Source organism: Lonchura striata, chromosome 24 (genome assembly GCF_046129695.1).
Source record: "Lonchura striata isolate bLonStr1 chromosome 24, bLonStr1.mat, whole genome shotgun sequence".
In the NCBI taxonomy this organism is placed as follows: Eukaryota; Metazoa; Chordata; class Aves; order Passeriformes; family Estrildidae; genus Lonchura; species Lonchura striata.
Window position 1 is genome coordinate 5,782,403 of NC_134626.1, and position 15,605 is coordinate 5,798,007.

The 15,605-nt window shown below is 40.1% G+C and overlaps 2 protein-coding genes across 4 annotated transcripts in view; one reads left to right on the plus strand and one right to left on the minus strand.

The window, feature by feature from the left end:
• Positions 1–15,605, plus strand: part of MTOR (mechanistic target of rapamycin kinase) — a 62,848-nt gene that overhangs the window by 13,592 nt on the left and 33,651 nt on the right. For both annotated transcript variants that reach the window (XM_031506675.2, XM_021537840.3), the window contains 9 exons: positions 586–672; positions 1,238–1,405; positions 2,163–2,275; positions 2,631–2,793; positions 3,049–3,141; positions 3,808–3,954; positions 4,737–4,879; positions 5,479–5,641; positions 5,758–5,903. In XM_031506675.2, coding sequence (XP_031362535.2) covers positions 586–672; positions 1,238–1,405; positions 2,163–2,275; positions 2,631–2,793; positions 3,049–3,141; positions 3,808–3,954; positions 4,737–4,879; positions 5,479–5,641; positions 5,758–5,903 — 1,223 coding nt within the window. The remainder of the gene's footprint in view (positions 1–585; positions 673–1,237; positions 1,406–2,162; positions 2,276–2,630; positions 2,794–3,048; positions 3,142–3,807; positions 3,955–4,736; positions 4,880–5,478; positions 5,642–5,757; positions 5,904–15,605) is intronic.
• Positions 7,819–12,897, minus strand: ANGPTL7 (angiopoietin like 7). 2 transcript variants are annotated; one of them, XM_021537841.3, is made up of 5 exons: positions 12,340–12,897; positions 10,652–10,752; positions 10,138–10,332; positions 9,129–9,327; positions 7,819–8,152 (listed from the first exon to the last, which is right to left on the minus strand). In XM_021537841.3, exons 1-5 carry the CDS (start codon positions 12,716–12,718, stop codon positions 7,983–7,985), a joined length of 1,044 nt encoding a protein of 347 aa, XP_021393516.1. In that variant the 5' UTR covers positions 12,719–12,897; the 3' UTR covers positions 7,819–7,982. The 2 variants fall into 2 exon arrangements, with proteins under 2 accessions (XP_021393516.1, XP_031362536.1); XM_031506676.2 differs by having other exon boundaries at positions 10,652–10,755; positions 12,340–12,896.

The following is a 15,605-nucleotide window of genomic DNA, read 5'->3' on the forward strand; positions in this document are numbered from 1 at the left end:
TGCAGTATTTCTGGCAAGGACCTAACTGCGTTCCCCAGTAACTTTTCACCAATATATCTTGGTGGGGATGGGAAAAAGTCCAGAAGGAGTATCTTAAAATGTGTGTCAGTTTGGTTTTCAGGCAGGGGGAAAAGACTAGGGGCTAAATTTTTGGAAGCATCCTCCAAACATACATTGCAGTACTCTGTAATTGAGGTGTCTGTGCTTGCAAGTCTGTTCAGACACTGTAGATTTGCTGGCACTTTATAAACCCCTGTTTGTGTGCTTGACTGTCTGAGGCTTTGAGCTCACAATTTTTTTTAATGCAAGCTGCAAGCAAACCCACAATAAACCCAAAATCACTTTTCTTCCCCATTGCCCTCTTAAAAACCAACAACCATAAAAATTAATCAAAAACCCAAAACCCATGAAAACCCACAAAACTTCTGAGCTGAAGCTGCCAAGAATTTAGCCCCAGATTTTGAGCAGATGGGAGCTATGCATGCTATTTGGTAAATGAGCTTGCAATTGCCTGTGAAGCTCTTCACCCAGTGGCTTTGATATTTGGATTAGCTACACTGATTATTACACATTTCTTCCTTCCAGTTCTTGTTCCAGCAGCTAGGAATGTTGGTGTCCTTTGTGAGAAGTCATATTCGGCCCTATATGGATGAAATTGTCACCCTGATGAGAGTGAGTGCAATCTTCATACCAGTACTTTACTGTCACAGACAGGTGGACAGTCTTTTTCAAATAACTTTCCAAAAGTATAAATTACTTCAGAAGTTCATTGGAAGTGCAGAGTTGCATACATTTGAAGTAATAATTGTATTTGGAAATACCATTTATTTGGAGTTACAATATACATTATTGGTAGTAACTGAAGTAAGTACAGCTTCAGGTTCTGATAGTGACTGAGTTCTTTTCAGCGCTTGGATTTTATGCACTTATTACTTTCAGAAACAGTTTTAGCAAGAGATATCTGGAGTTCATAAATAGATGTAATTTCACAAAATTTTCACTAAATGTTTGCAAACTTGTAGAAGGATTAGGAAAAAATCAGCTTTCCAGAGGTTGTTTTCAACAACTGTAATTGTAATGGAAGTGCAGAGTGTTTTAAAAACAGAACATATAGTCCTTCCCTGCAATCTTTAATTGATGTACAGACCATCTCCTGCAGTTGCTTTTTTTGTAATTGGTACTGCTCATCTGAAGAACTGCTGGATATTTTTTCCCTTTTTTTTTCTTTCTTCTGTAGGACTTCTGGGTTATGAACAACTCCATACAGAGCACAATTATCCTGCTTATTGAGCAGATTGTGGTAGCTCTAGGAGGTGAATTCAAACTCTACCTGCCTCAGCTCATTCCTCACATGTTACGGGTCTTCATGCATGACAACAGTCAGGGTCGCATTGTTTCTGTGAAGGTGAGTGGGGCTGCAGTAACTGCTGTGCTTTGGGCAGGTGCTCAATCAAATGGGACAGGTGCAGTTCAGCAGTGGCTTAGTGTGAAATGATGCAGACAGTTGTTTAAAGTGCAGAGTTGAAGAAACTTTTCACTGGATACTGTCTTGTTTAAAATTAATCTCATCCATGACTTTGAATCACACTGGGTCCTTTTGGCTGAAGGATTTGGTTCTCCCCCTGTATTCTACTCTCGTGAGACCCCACTTGGAGCATTATATACAGTTCTGGTGTCCTCAGTGTAAGAAGGACATGAATCTTTTGGAGCAGGTTCAGAGGAAGCCACAAAGTTGATAAGAGGACTAGAGCACCTCCCCTATAAAGACAGGCTGAGGAAGTTGGGGCTCTTCAGCCTGGAGAATAAAAGGTTATACGGAGACCCACTATGTGAAAGGAGCTATTGAGCATCCAGAGAGAGACTCTTTGTCAGGAGCTGTAGTGACAGGAAAAGGAGTAACAGGTACAAATTGAAAGAGGGGAAATTTAGGTTAGACATTAAGAAGACATTCTTTACTGCATGGGTGGTGAGACACTGGAGCACATTGCATGTGGAAGTTGTGGATGCCCCAACATTGGCAGGGTTCAGAGTCAGGTTGGATATGAGCAAGCTGGTCTAGTAGAAGGTGTCCCTGCCCATGGCAGGGGGGGTTGTGACTAGATGATCTTTAAGATCTGTTCAAACCCCTTGACATTCTAGTCTTTTATGATTTTTCTCTCCAGCTGCTTAATGCGATCCAGCTCTTTGGAGCTAACCTGGATGACTACCTTCATTTGTTACTACCTCCCATTGTAAAGCTATTTGATGCCCCAGATGTCCCTGTGGTGGCTCGCAAGTAAGTGCTGGTGGCTTTGCAGTCTCTCTCTTTGTAGTTTTACTTGTGATATCCAAGTTCTGCAGTGGCTGAACGTTTACAATTAAATACCACTTCATCCCTTTTCAGTTTTTCAGTGTTAAATCATTGTGGAAGGTTATTTTTGTTTGGACATTACAGCAGTGTCACTAGTTTTTTGGGATTGTTGGTGGGTTTTGCAAACTGTCCTGCAAGTACTAGGTGTTTTAACAGAGTTCTGGTGGCCTGTTTTTTCCTATTATTATTAATCTTAGGAGGATTGAGCACTTTAATAATTTTTCTTATTCCTTCTTAACACTGAGAGATAAGTTCTTCCCTCTTTTTGCTCTGACTTAAGAGCTGCTCTAGAAACAGTGGACCGCTTGACAGAGTCCCTGGATTTCACAGATTATGCATCACGGATTATTCATCCCATTGTACGAACACTAGATCAGAGCCCTGAGCTACGAACAACTGCAATGGACACCCTCTCCTCTCTGGTGTTCCAGCTGGGAAAGAAGGTAATATTATTCTTTGGCTTGAAAGCTCACAGAAGGTGTGACTGTCCCAGAGATCAAGGCTTTAAAATTGAAGTTTTGTAATGTACTCATGGATTTCCCAGAGAACTGATTTTTCTTCTCTTAGCTGTTTCTGGCATAGGGAGTTACTGAAATCAAACTGTCAGGATTGGTTTCCCATCAATGAAACAATGTGATGGAATTTTACTGTTCCTGGTGCCACTGAGTAACAAGTTTATGATGCATTCCCTTTTACAGTACCAAATTTTTATCCCGATGGTGAACAAAGTCCTGGTGCGACACAGAATTAACCATCAACGCTATGATGTTCTCATCTGCAGAATTGTAAAGGTAAGCTGACAAGTGTACAGTTGTTTGCACTTTTGGGATGTTGTCATGTAAACAGATGTAACTGGAACCTTCACTTGGATCTACTCATAAAATGAGGAGTGGTTGTTGCTCTGTTTTTGTGTTTAGTGCAGCTTTTTAATGCAACTTTCAGGTTGCAATGGGGAATTTTTTGTATACTGATATTAAATATTTCCTACAGAAAAATCATAGCGAAGAACTTAGACTTGTAGCCAGTGTCATTACTATTCTTTTTCTTGGTAGTTCTTAAATGTGGTTTTATCCTATTTTTCCCATGGTTTCAGGACTTGAGGAGACCTTGTTATCTATTTTCTGTGGAATGTCTTACATTTTAAAACTTTAGTAACCAGTTTACCAATTTGTGTGGAACAAGCAACTAGCAAGTCAAATAGGCAACAGTGCTTGTTTCAATATGTATTATTTTGGCTTTTTATACTAGGAGCTAAGAGTTCTTGACAGTTACATTGAGCAGCAAAGGGATATTGTTTAGAGTTTCTGCCTTATAAGGTGTAATCTTTATAATGAAACATGGTTATTTGCTTCACAGATTTTGCTGTAAGATTTTGCTGCAAGTGCTCTTTTTTTGGCTTGTCAAGAATTGCTTCTGTATGTGTGGGTGTGATCTTCACTGTAAACCAATTATTGTAGGGTTACACTCTTGCTGATGAAGAAGAGGATCCCCTGATTTATCAGCATCGAATGTTGAGAAGCAACCAGGGAGAAACTTTGCCCAGTGGTCCTGTGGAAACCGGTCCCATGAAAAAATTACATGTGAGCACCATCAACCTGCAGAAGGTAAGACTAGAGCCTTCACACATGAATTTGCCCCTGAAGGGAGCTAATGTGTCACACTGAAGGAGTTTTGTCTGGTGCATCTGAACCACATTTATTTATATTGCTTTTATGTTGCTTTTCTATTCTGTACAAAACTGAGGTCATAGTGTCTGAGACTCTTTAAAAGTAGAAGGTGCTGAGCAGCTTTAAAGATAGGAGTGAATGGCTGTGAAGTAACCTTTACATTTGCTTGTTAAGTATGAACAAGACTTTCTATATCACAATGAATAATCTCTCACCAACAGAGACATCTTTTTCAGAGCCTCTGCCTGAATTTTTGCTTTTGCTCCTCTTACATCCTAGTTTTATGTTTTCTTGGAGGCAGAACTTAATAGCTAAGCACTGGGTAGTTTGAACAGTATGTGCATGCAGCACACAGTTCAGTAATGGGATGGATTGGTTTAAAAATGCTGGACTTAAAAATATAATTCTAAGTGCATTAAGTATTTTTAAGCTGATGTTTCAACAGTGTCTTCAGCCCTACATGTATTTTTGTAGAGAAAGGATTGTTCATGTTAAATACTTGCCATGTCATGGCAGGAATACATTTAGGGAAGATTTCTTAGACATGAGACTTAACTACTGCAGATTATCTGGTAAAGGTAATGGATTTCAGGAAATTTAAAAGGAATTCTCAGCATGTGGTTTGGAGCTGTAAAGAAGTAATGCTGCCTGCTGAAGGATTTTTGTGCTCTTGGATAGTTCTTTGTTTGGTAGGTGAATTGTCTTCCTTTGTACTGCAGGCCTGGGGAGCAGCAAGAAGAGTTTCCAAGGATGACTGGTTGGAATGGTTAAGGAGGCTGAGTTTGGAGCTGCTGAAAGATTCTTCCTCCCCATCCCTGCGCTCGTGTTGGGCCCTGGCTCAAGCCTATAATCCCATGGCTCGGTACAGTATTTCTGGATTTTTATCTCACTTGAAATGGCAGATGGAAGCCAGATATTATAAGGAAAACAAGTTATTTAGAAGCTCTTAGGTTTCATAAATATAGTTTCTGCTTTGGTATAAATCAAAGAGCCAACAGCTTGATTTCATTTCCAGTCTTCCTAGTTGGCTGCTCCATGATGTGCACAAAATCTTCCATTAAAATTCTGCATGTTAGTCCAGAAATATGATAATGCACATAAGTGAAGCTGGAAAAACAGCAGAGTATGAAATATTTGTATTGAGTATTTACTGTGGGGATTAAAAATGCCTCTGAGTGGAATAAACTGCAGTGTTTCTTTACAACCAGCATATTTGGAGAAACTTTGAAAACATATGATAGTACAATATTTCTCTTACTATAGTATACCAGCCTGTTCTATATTTTTTAAATGAAGGTTTCACAGAAGTTAGCTTTATTAAAACTAATTACTGTTTATTGCAGGTAGGCATGTAAGTGTATTTTTTAGCTCTCTTTCTCTGGGTAAGAAGATGAGCCCACTGTCAAACAGACTTATTCTCATTAATCCCCTCCTCACACTGTTGTTTGTGTTCCTCCCCAGAGACCTCTTCAATGCTGCTTTTGTTTCATGTTGGTCTGAACTGAATGAAGACCAGCAGGATGAGCTGATCCGAAGCATTGAGTTGGCCTTGACATCTCAGGATATTGCAGAAGTCACTCAGACTCTTCTGAACTTGGCAGAATTCATGGAGCACAGTGACAAGGTAGAGAGATGCTGTTGGGCAGCTCCTTTTATTGCTATTGTGGTGGCTATTCTGTGTGGAGTTCATGACTACTTTGTAGAATTCATCCTGTTTTTGATGTGTGTGCTCCTTCCCAGGGCCCACTGCCTTTGAGAGATGACAATGGCATTGTCCTGCTGGGGGAAAGAGCTGCCAAATGTCGAGCATATGCTAAGGCCCTTCACTACAAAGAGCTGGAATTTCAAAAAGGTCCCACCCCAGCTATTCTAGAGTCTCTCATCAGGTAGGACCACAACTGATGAGATTTCTGCTCTTGCTGTAGCTACAATTTAAGATACCACTAGGATTAATCTAGGCAGTTCTTAGGACTTCATGCTGTCACAAGATGTTGTTAAACTACTTGCAAATGTGCAATTTTAACTCCTGAGTTCTGTCCTTCTAGTGTGTGGTTAAAACTATGCTAGAAGCTCAGGGAAGTTGTGCAGGAAGAAGTGCAGGAAAAAGTTGTGATTCCCCTCTCTCACCCTTCCAGCTCACTATGGAATGTCATGAAGTGGCTGCAGATTAAATTAGACAGATTTCTACACCTGCATATAAATAAGTCAGAAAAGTTGAAGTTCTTAATTAAAATTTCTCATCACATTCTGCTGATTTACCTTAGATAGGTCTCATTGCTCTGATGTCAAATAGAAGATACTATAAATTATGTGTTGTTTCTGAGCTTGGTCAGTGACACAGATGTTAGCCTGAAATACCTGCACAGGATTTGATGTTTTAAAATGTGAATCTCTATTCTATATCACAGAATTGTTAGCTCAGCTATTTGAGGTGAACAAATTGATTTTGATTGAGCAAAAACTTAACTTTGTCTTTATGTGGTGATTTTTTCAACCCTCCTACTTCCTTGGAATTGTGTTTTCCAATTTTTTTCTCCTCTATTATTTTTTCACCCTTCATTCTGCCTCATGTTATTGAGAAAAATACAAAATTCAGTGTATTTTTAAATTTTTTTCTTGGTCTCAGTTGGTAATGCAGTTGTTTTTTTGTGTATCAAAAAGCAAGTTAAGGAGCAAAGAATTGATGTAAAGCACCCTTAAAAATGAAACAATTTATTAGAAATGAAGATGTTTTAGAAACCTCTAAAAATCCATTATAGACAACAGTTAAAATAGCTCCAACTGTAGTTCCACACAGTTGAAAATTGCATTATGAATATTTGAACATATGTAAATTCCCAAGACACCTTTATATCTTCCATTTCACACAGGACTGAACAACCTATTCTAGATTCAAACTCTCTTCAAGGTGAATAAAAATAGATATATTAATTATAACAATCTTTTCCAACATTTTCAAACAATGGTAGGGCTATAGGAGGAGTCTCATTCTTTTTTAACTGTTATCTTTAACACTGTGTTATGTGAGAGAGAAGTTTACTATTTTTGACAGACTATCCCTAAGTAACTTCCAGCTGGGGTAGTTTTCAAAACAGATTTTGATACTCCTCAATCTGCTGTGCTAGCAAACATTCCCTTACTTTTGGCACTTAGGGATTCTCTGGTGTGTACTGGTGTTCTGCTCATGAATACAGTGGTTTTAAATGTTGGATCTGAGTTCTTTGGCTGCATCAGGACTTTTTTCTAGTTTATCAGCATTTAGGTGATCTGTATGGATAGAAATAAACATTGGAGGGCCCATGGGACAAATCCTCCTCCAGTGCTGCTATCTGTTAGGGCAGCCTTCAGTGAGGATTATTTGAGGCAGCAGCAGGAGGTGGCAGTAAAACTTCAGGGGAGAATCTGGACAATGCTAATTAACACAACATTTTTGAGATTTGTTCTTTCTTCTGTGGGAAGGTAAGCCACTTAGTATACACTAAAGAAAGGTGCATCAAAGACGCTTCTGATTGATTCCTCTGGCTTGAAATGAGTCCATAACTTTTGTGGTTTGAGTACTTCTTGAAGGAAGTTGCTTAGCAGTGCTTGCTCCAGACACTGAAGGAAAGGAAGCCAAGAGGCTTTTGCTTTTCAGTCCCTGCCTATCTGGTTAATAGTACTAAGGCAACCCAGTAATCACACTGCTAGTGAAAACACAGCCGTAGGTTTTCTGAAGGTGCTATAAGTGCATTCAGTTCTAAGCTACTCTAACACAATATTTTTCCCTTTGGAAAGAGCCTGAAGAGGAGGAAACAAGCCTGAGTCCTGATAATACTGGTGGCTGTGACTGGTGTCGCAGTGTTTGTGTACATCACCAGTACATAGCTGTTGCATGTATTGGATGAAATGAAACATTATTTGGCTGTTTATAGCCCACCTTTTGCGTGGTGATGTCATGTAGCTGTACAATCAAACGTTGATTTCTTCTATGGTTTGAAATCCTCTGGCCGGATCTTCATCTCCACTCTCTTGAGTGAATAGGTCGATCCGTGCCATCCGTACCAGGTGATGCCATCCATGCTCTTGGTGTGCTCTCCTTTGCGGTAGTAAACCCCATTCAGGTTGGAATCTGTGCAGCAGTTGTACCAATATCCACCTTGTCAGGAAATACAATAGATTCCTGGTGAGTCATTTATGTTAATAATTACTACTTGTTCCAGAGGACAGGGAGCAGAATACAGCATTTAATCCCTGGAGCCCGTGGCTCTGATAGTTGAGGTTGCAGGTAAATTTAAAACTTAACATAGATATTTAGGAACTTAAAGGCATTACAGCTCTATAGTCAAATTGGTCCAGTAGCTTTTCATTTACTTGCTCATTCCTCTTAGAATATTTCCTTAACGTGTTTCTGACTCTGTGAGTTAGCATAGGAAATGAATCTGGGTAATTCGCTAGAGCATCTTAAGGTGTTTAAAAAGTTCCTGAACTCTCTGAGTATTTATTGAGACTGAGATCAACAGTTTTATTTGCATGTTGTATGGGACAAAATGGGGAAATTAAAGAGCAAGATGTAATGAATAAAATTATCTTTGGCAAAACTCAAAGATACTAAAATTAAGAAAGTAACCTCATTAGAGGTTTGTAATAGGATTGTAATAAAGATCACAAGTTTAGCTGAATGTGGAGGTGAATACAGGAGAATTACAGGTGCCTAATACTAGGATTTGAAAACTTACAAAAATATAAGAAAAAATAAGAACCAGTAGATATTAAGAAATAACTTCCTGTATCACTGTATTTTATCAGCATGTGAAATAGTCTGGCAGATACTATAATGGGTAACGGTGTGTAGGGGAGAGCACACACAGTATTGTGTGTGTGTGCACACAATATTCCTAAAATAAGAGTATTACAATATTCTTATTTTAAGAGTATTGTAGTAGACAGGCTGGCTCTCTGTAAATCAGCTTTAACTGTCAGATTTCCCACATAAGTGTATTTTCCAGAACTGCTCACCTCTCTCTTGATTTGCCATTCAGATGTGACTGGTTTCATGCAAAGAGGGAGTGTTGGGCTCTCTACAACTGACCCAAGCAGCTCTGTTGGGACAGGAAGGGGCTTGTGTGTTTTACCTTTCCGGAACTGGGCGCAGTCATCCACACACTTGTCGTTGTCCTTGTCCTTTGTGCTGAAGGCCGTGTTGTTGTGGTACCTCAGGGAGTCCCGCCCAGTGTTCCCTGTGTAATTCCCCAGGAACAGGCGGTAGCTGTTGATTTCATTGCTCAGGGTGAATTGCTGGTATTGGGCATAGCGTGTGTTACCCTCCCAGTCCTGCACAGAACAGGGGAGGAGAGCTCAGTCCTGTTAGAACACTTACCAAAAAGACTCCAACATCCACGATTATAGACATATATTTTTACTGTATCTGACTGCAAAAACTGCTCTGTTAAGGCAAAGGAACTTTCCAGAAAAAAGCATGAAACATCCAAGTCTCATCTGCCCTGTATTGTACAGAAAACTTCATGTGCAGCTCTTGCATTCAATATCCTTGTGTCAGCAAGCTGCCTCAAGTCATTTTTTTCCTCTCTGAAACTTTAGATATTTAGATATTAACTTTTAATATTAACTATATTTACTTTTCGATATTAAGCCTTTCAGTTTATACGTGTCTTATCCCTCAAAGCTATTGTACCAACTATAAACTAGTCTAGGTCAAATCCAAGCCTTTAACAGACTGAAGAAACTGAGGATAATACAACACAAACTCTTGTGCCCAGGCTGGAAGGAAGTGCTGCAAAATGAAAAGACTCAGAGGCTTGGCAACTTAATGGGACATCTCTTTGAATTTTTAAATCCGAGATGATCAGCAGTTTGATCTCTGTCTTCAGTGACTTCTGCAAAGAACCCCACATGTTCTGAGGACACTGTATGTGTGCAGACAGAAGGTTGTGCTACTGACTTTGCACAGGGGAGAACAGACTTCTGTTTTGTGTTTAAATGTAATCCTAGGCTGATCCTACTTCCTTCTCTTGTAATTAAAGCATGGAAATTCTTTGGGCCTCCGACAGAGACAGGAGATGGTATCTGGTACTGGGGAATAAAAAAGCCTTTTGCTGCTGAAATTAAGAGCTCATTAATTACCTCCAACTCTACTCGCAGAACAGTGGGGCGTCTTGAAAGTCGGTAGATATTTTCATTTCCCAGCCAAAAATCTCCCTTAATATTGCCAAATCCTTCCTTGTATTGTTTCCAGTCCCTATTGAACGATGTCAAACCAACTTTACGTCTTTGGATGACAGTCCAGCCACCTCCATCTGTCTCCATGTCACAGAACACCTGGAATAGGAAAAAAAAGCTGTGGTTACTTGTCAGTAGACTTAGGAAGGTTCAGTTCTCTTAACACAAGACATTGTTCCAGATTTCACAACCTGAAGAAACTTCTATGGCAAAAAATTATTAGATAAACCCTTTTTCTATTTTCTCTCTTAAATGTACATACACTCTTTCCATCCTTTAAGTTTGCTTACATAAAAATGCTGATGGCAAGTGCAGGGTACCAAAACTTAGTGTGTGCTTTTTTCATCTCTGTAGAGAGGTATTTCTTGATTGTATTTTAAAAGAAATGTAATATACATTGTGTACTGAATAGCCTTACCTCCAGATCTGGAATTCCCAAAAATTCATCAGGAGGTAGCTTGTAAACACCAGAAATTCGGTAGTTCCTCTGGTAAAGTGATGAGCAATCATAAACAGCATCTACTTGAATCAGAACCAGAAAGTGAGAATCTGAGCAGGAAGAACTCTTCTGTGAAGGTGCTTTCTGCAAAGTTTAGTTTGTAGTACAAGGAGTAATGAAGAAGGCTTTCCACAAGTCTAATGTTTTCTTGAAATGGCTTTGTTATGAGTAGTGTATGCATTGGCAAAAGGTGTTGGAACTCTGGGATTTTGTGACTTTTATTAAGTTGTTTAATTTTTTTTAACCTCTTCTTTGCAAAAAGACATTTCTGCTTTCTCATCACAGTGCCACTGTGCTGGATAGTATATTTGCTGACCCCCTACTAAGTAATAAAGACTCATCCAATGAAATGGCCAGGCCTGCTGCCAGGTGTCTGTTTTGGATGTGTGAACAGGTTGGCCAAGTTTGTGGATGAGGGATATTTGTTCAGCTCTTTTTGCCCTGGCATCTGTGACTGAGAAAATGCCTTTAAACTGCAGTCAGTCAGTCAGTGAAAGCCTCTTTTCCTCCTGGTGCAGGAGCTGACTTGAAGATGGTAAAATGCATGGCTGTTTTGAGCAGGACAAATAAGCTGAAGCAAGGCTTTATAATGTCTGACAGTTTTCAAAAATGTCTCTTAACCTGGTGAGGTGAGACACATCTGTCCTAAATACCTTCTGGGCCACTTTCTGCTGCGTGGAACTGTATTTTCTTCAGCTTCAAAGAGACTTGTTATGGTCTGACTTTTTTTCAAGGCCTATTGTAAATAGTGATTTGTCAAAACTAACCAGGTGCAACTATTTTAGAGGAAGAATTAAGTAAATAGATGTAGAAGTTTTTCCTTAATATTAAAAAAAAAATCCAAATCAAGTCTTTTGGCAAATCCAGTTGAGACTGAGACAATTGAAGCTCTTTGCAGTGAGTTTCATTTGAAGAGAAAAGTCAGCAAAGAGGATGCTTTCTTCTAGAAGTGCCTTTACAGGTAGCTGACCTAAAAATGCACCTGCATTCCACATTGAATACAGGCATGTGCAATCACTGTGTGCAATGACATTTTCCCTCAGGGAAGAGAATTTTGAAGAATTTAACTGTGGTCTGGCTAGGTATAAATCACAGTTTGTATTCAATTCACAGCCTTGAATTTTTAAGAATGATCATTAAAAAATAATGGATCACTCTTTTTCATACTCTGGTTCAGAGATAGTCATAAAGATACAATTACAAATCTTTAGTAATTAATGGAGAGCATTTCTAATTGTTTTAACTATTTCTAGTCTCCTGTCAGCACTGTGAGCTCAGAGGTTATTACTGTCAGAGCCATTCCCTTACCAAGCCAGCTCCCCTTCTTTTAGGATTGGTAGTGTAGTGCTCAGAAAATGAACTATTAGACTGAACTCCTGACTGTAGAAACGCAATACCTGTTCAATTTCTGCACTCCTTAAAAACAGACAGAGATACAAAAATACAGATGAAGAAATTCCAACTAGTTTTCTCAGGGTCACTGCCTAAGCAGCAATTTTCAGTGTGCATGCTTGCTAACCACATTAGCAGGACATGCTGGCACTAGGAACTAGTCATTAGTGGTGCATTGAGAGGTGTGTGTGGGAGCTTGGTGACTCCCTCCTTACCAGCTGATGTCTGGGTGACCATCTGAGCAGCCTGCAGTTGCATGATGTCTATCTGGTTGTTCATTTCGGAATATTTGCTCTCGGCGTCGATGAGGCGGGACTCCATCTGCTTGGCGCTCCCTTCCAGCTCCATCACCTGCATCACCACATTCACCCAGTCCCCTTCCTGCTTCTTGCTCAGCTCCTGCAGCATTCTGCTCAGGTTGGCTACCTGCAGCTTGAGCTCCTTGATCTCCTCGCAGCAGCCTGGCACCTTCAGCTGTGCATTCCCGTGGATCGTTCTCCTCTTGGGAGGTTTCTGCAGCAGCGCTGGGTAGATCGCCACAGACACGGTGACGATGCAGAGCCATGCCAGCTGAACCGTGGGTCTTGCTGGCATTTTTGCTTACAGCAACAGAAACCTTCCAGCTGACTGCAGTAGTCTGAATGCAGCTGGGATAGGTATAAAATTTCCTGCAGCAGCCTGGTACCTTCCTTGCTTCCAATGAAGTGAGTCTCTGAAGGTGGAGCCTGAGGAAGTGGCTTTTTTTCAGACACCTCCTGTCAGTCTATGCACTTTAGAAGTCTGTCTGAAAGCATCTTATATACTATTTTTCTGTTTACCTCCACCCCCCTGAAACTATGAAGAGCTTGCTGGCCCCTCCCAGTTCATCTGTTCATATCAGGTATTTACAGGGTGAAATTGGAGCAGGTTTCAGCCAGGAAAGGTTGGGGAGAGCAGGAGAGACTTCCCTCAGTTCTGTCTTGAAGGGGTGTAGGAGAGGGCTAGGAAATGAGGAGAATTTCCAGCAATTATTGCCTATTGGATTGGAGCCCTCTTGGTGACTAGTTCTGGCATTTAAATAACATGAGAGCATTAGAGATCCAGAATGTGAAAAGGCTGTTCAAAATGTGTGAGTTTTTAGAAGTTCAAGGAAGGTAACTCCCTGGAAGGTAGCCCTGGCTGCTACAAGTCCTACTACGACCCCAGAAGTTGTAGGGGGTAACTCTATGGTTGTATTATTTCTTAGAGGCAGTGTTTTAGCAAATTAATTAGTTAAGCATCTAATCCTCTTCTCTCTGGATACTGGCTTCTCTGCACTATTAATGTTGTAAAATCCACTGCTGTTCTTTTAGAAATGGGATATCTGAGGGTGGGATGAAATTAAATCTGCAGAATGTGTAAGTAAAAACTCACTCCTCTGTTTATTCATAGTGGGCAAGTGAATGGACATTAAGTAATGGTGAGAATCTATGTAAAATTGGCACAGGGTGGTTGTTTTTACAGGCAATGTGATCTAACTCCAGTGTTAGGGAGGCCAGTTTATTAATAGGATTTTGAGAGAAAAATCTATGGTTAATTAAAATATCTGTAGTTACATAAACAGTAGATTTTAGAATAAATCTTAAATTTTAAGATGTTCAGAATATTAGTCCAGTCTCAGCTGGCTGAGATGGAAACTTCCCCTCCTCTTTTATATCTTTAACAGTTCAGAATTTTACTGATCTCCAAATAAAACCATTTCAGCAAAGGTGCAGCATTTTCCAAAAGGTCTGCAGGCTTATTTCTAGATCCTTCTGGATGAGTTTTTGCTCCTCAGGCCAGCTGCTCTGTAACTGCCTAACATATGTGGGTTCTTGCATCTTCCTGCAAAAATTTCTGTTTATGATAATGGGCAGAAATGAGATGAAATAAAGGATTAAATGCCTCATGTATCTGCTCTTTGCATAAATGCTGTGAAATAACAAAAGAAAGCTAATCTTGCACTTCTTAAAAAGGACATTAGGACAAACCCAACTGACACACACTATCCCATCTTGGCTTCTTTTGCTGATCCAAAGTGGCTGCAGGATTTCTGCTTGATTAGGAACCATTAGAAAAGCCTTGCTGACCTGACATTTGCTTTTAAAGAAATAGAAAGCACAATTGCTTGTTGATGCAGTTTCTCTTCCTCCTCAGCTCTGATACACTTGTTGCTTGATGCTTTGTTATTGCCTCTGATTTTCACTGGGACTGGCTAATAATTTTTCTCCAAAACAGACCCAAAGAGTGTGAAGATGTTGGGAGGTGAAGTCATCAAAGCACTGCAGGAGTGGGATATGAATACAGGTGTCTTGTAAACCTGAATTTTCATAGAGAAGGAAAAGGGCATCTTTATGAGGAGGTCAGGATGAGAGCTCCAAACAAGCAGTTGTCTTGTGGGTGACTGACTGCCTGTGTGCTGTGCTCAAAACAACTGGGTCTGTCGTGTCAGCTTGTGAGGCCACTGTGTGGGATTGGTGAGCTGAGATATTGCCAGAGATATGCAAGTACAATTTGTTTAAAGCACAGAGGATACTTCCATAGCAGACCATAGGCTTCAGTCAATTTTTGTCATGAACATTCCAGAAATCTTCCATAGCAAAATTGCTTTTTATACTTCAGACAAGAAAGTGCCACTGCACACAGATGAAAGCCTGACCTTTTTGTTCTGCCTCTAATCCTGTCTGAGCCCTCTTCCAGCTGGAGCTTCTGTGATTCCCAGGGGCAAATTCTTCACTGGCTTCCTGAGATGAGAAACATGTTTTTGTCAAAGTTGGAACAGAAAATGGGACAGGCCAGACTCTGCTTCTCTGCCCCAAAAAGCCACCCTGCTAACACCCCCATTGTGTTACACAGGACTTCAATCCATTCAGCTTCTGCTCCCACTCACCATAACTCTCCTGTCTTGGACAGATGTGGAAGAGGGGAGCCACTTGTAGGTCCATGTGTTCCCTCTTTATACAAATTTTGAAAAGATCCAAGATTCAATTGAACACACATGTTACAAAACACCACAAAAAGGCCTCCAAATCCCTTCTCTCAACTGGAATATTCAATTGGAAATAAGACAGCCAGGGTTTTATTTTTGGTTCAGTTTCTAATTTGTATATCCAAATCCAAACCATCTTTCTTCCAGGTACTTTGATTTACCTGTTTTAAGAGAGAATATTTTGTTCTGTGTAAGAGGGTGACAACAGACATTGTGCAGGAATGGAAAAGCACAAATCTTCCCATCTGTCACTATTTTAGAGAAAGCATTAAAAGAGGATTGGGCAGAGACAGCCCTTGGCAGAGATATCAGCCTTAGTGGAATTTGACTTTTTTATGAGTATTTGAAAGATGGGTCTTTCCCAGTTTCATGGAGAACTGAATATGGTCACTGAGGTGGCAATAGCTACAGATTGTAGTCATTGCCAGGTTAGGGCAGGAGTTGGAGCTGACCAAAGCTGTTCTGCTGTTCTGTACAGTTCTACTTATGATTTGA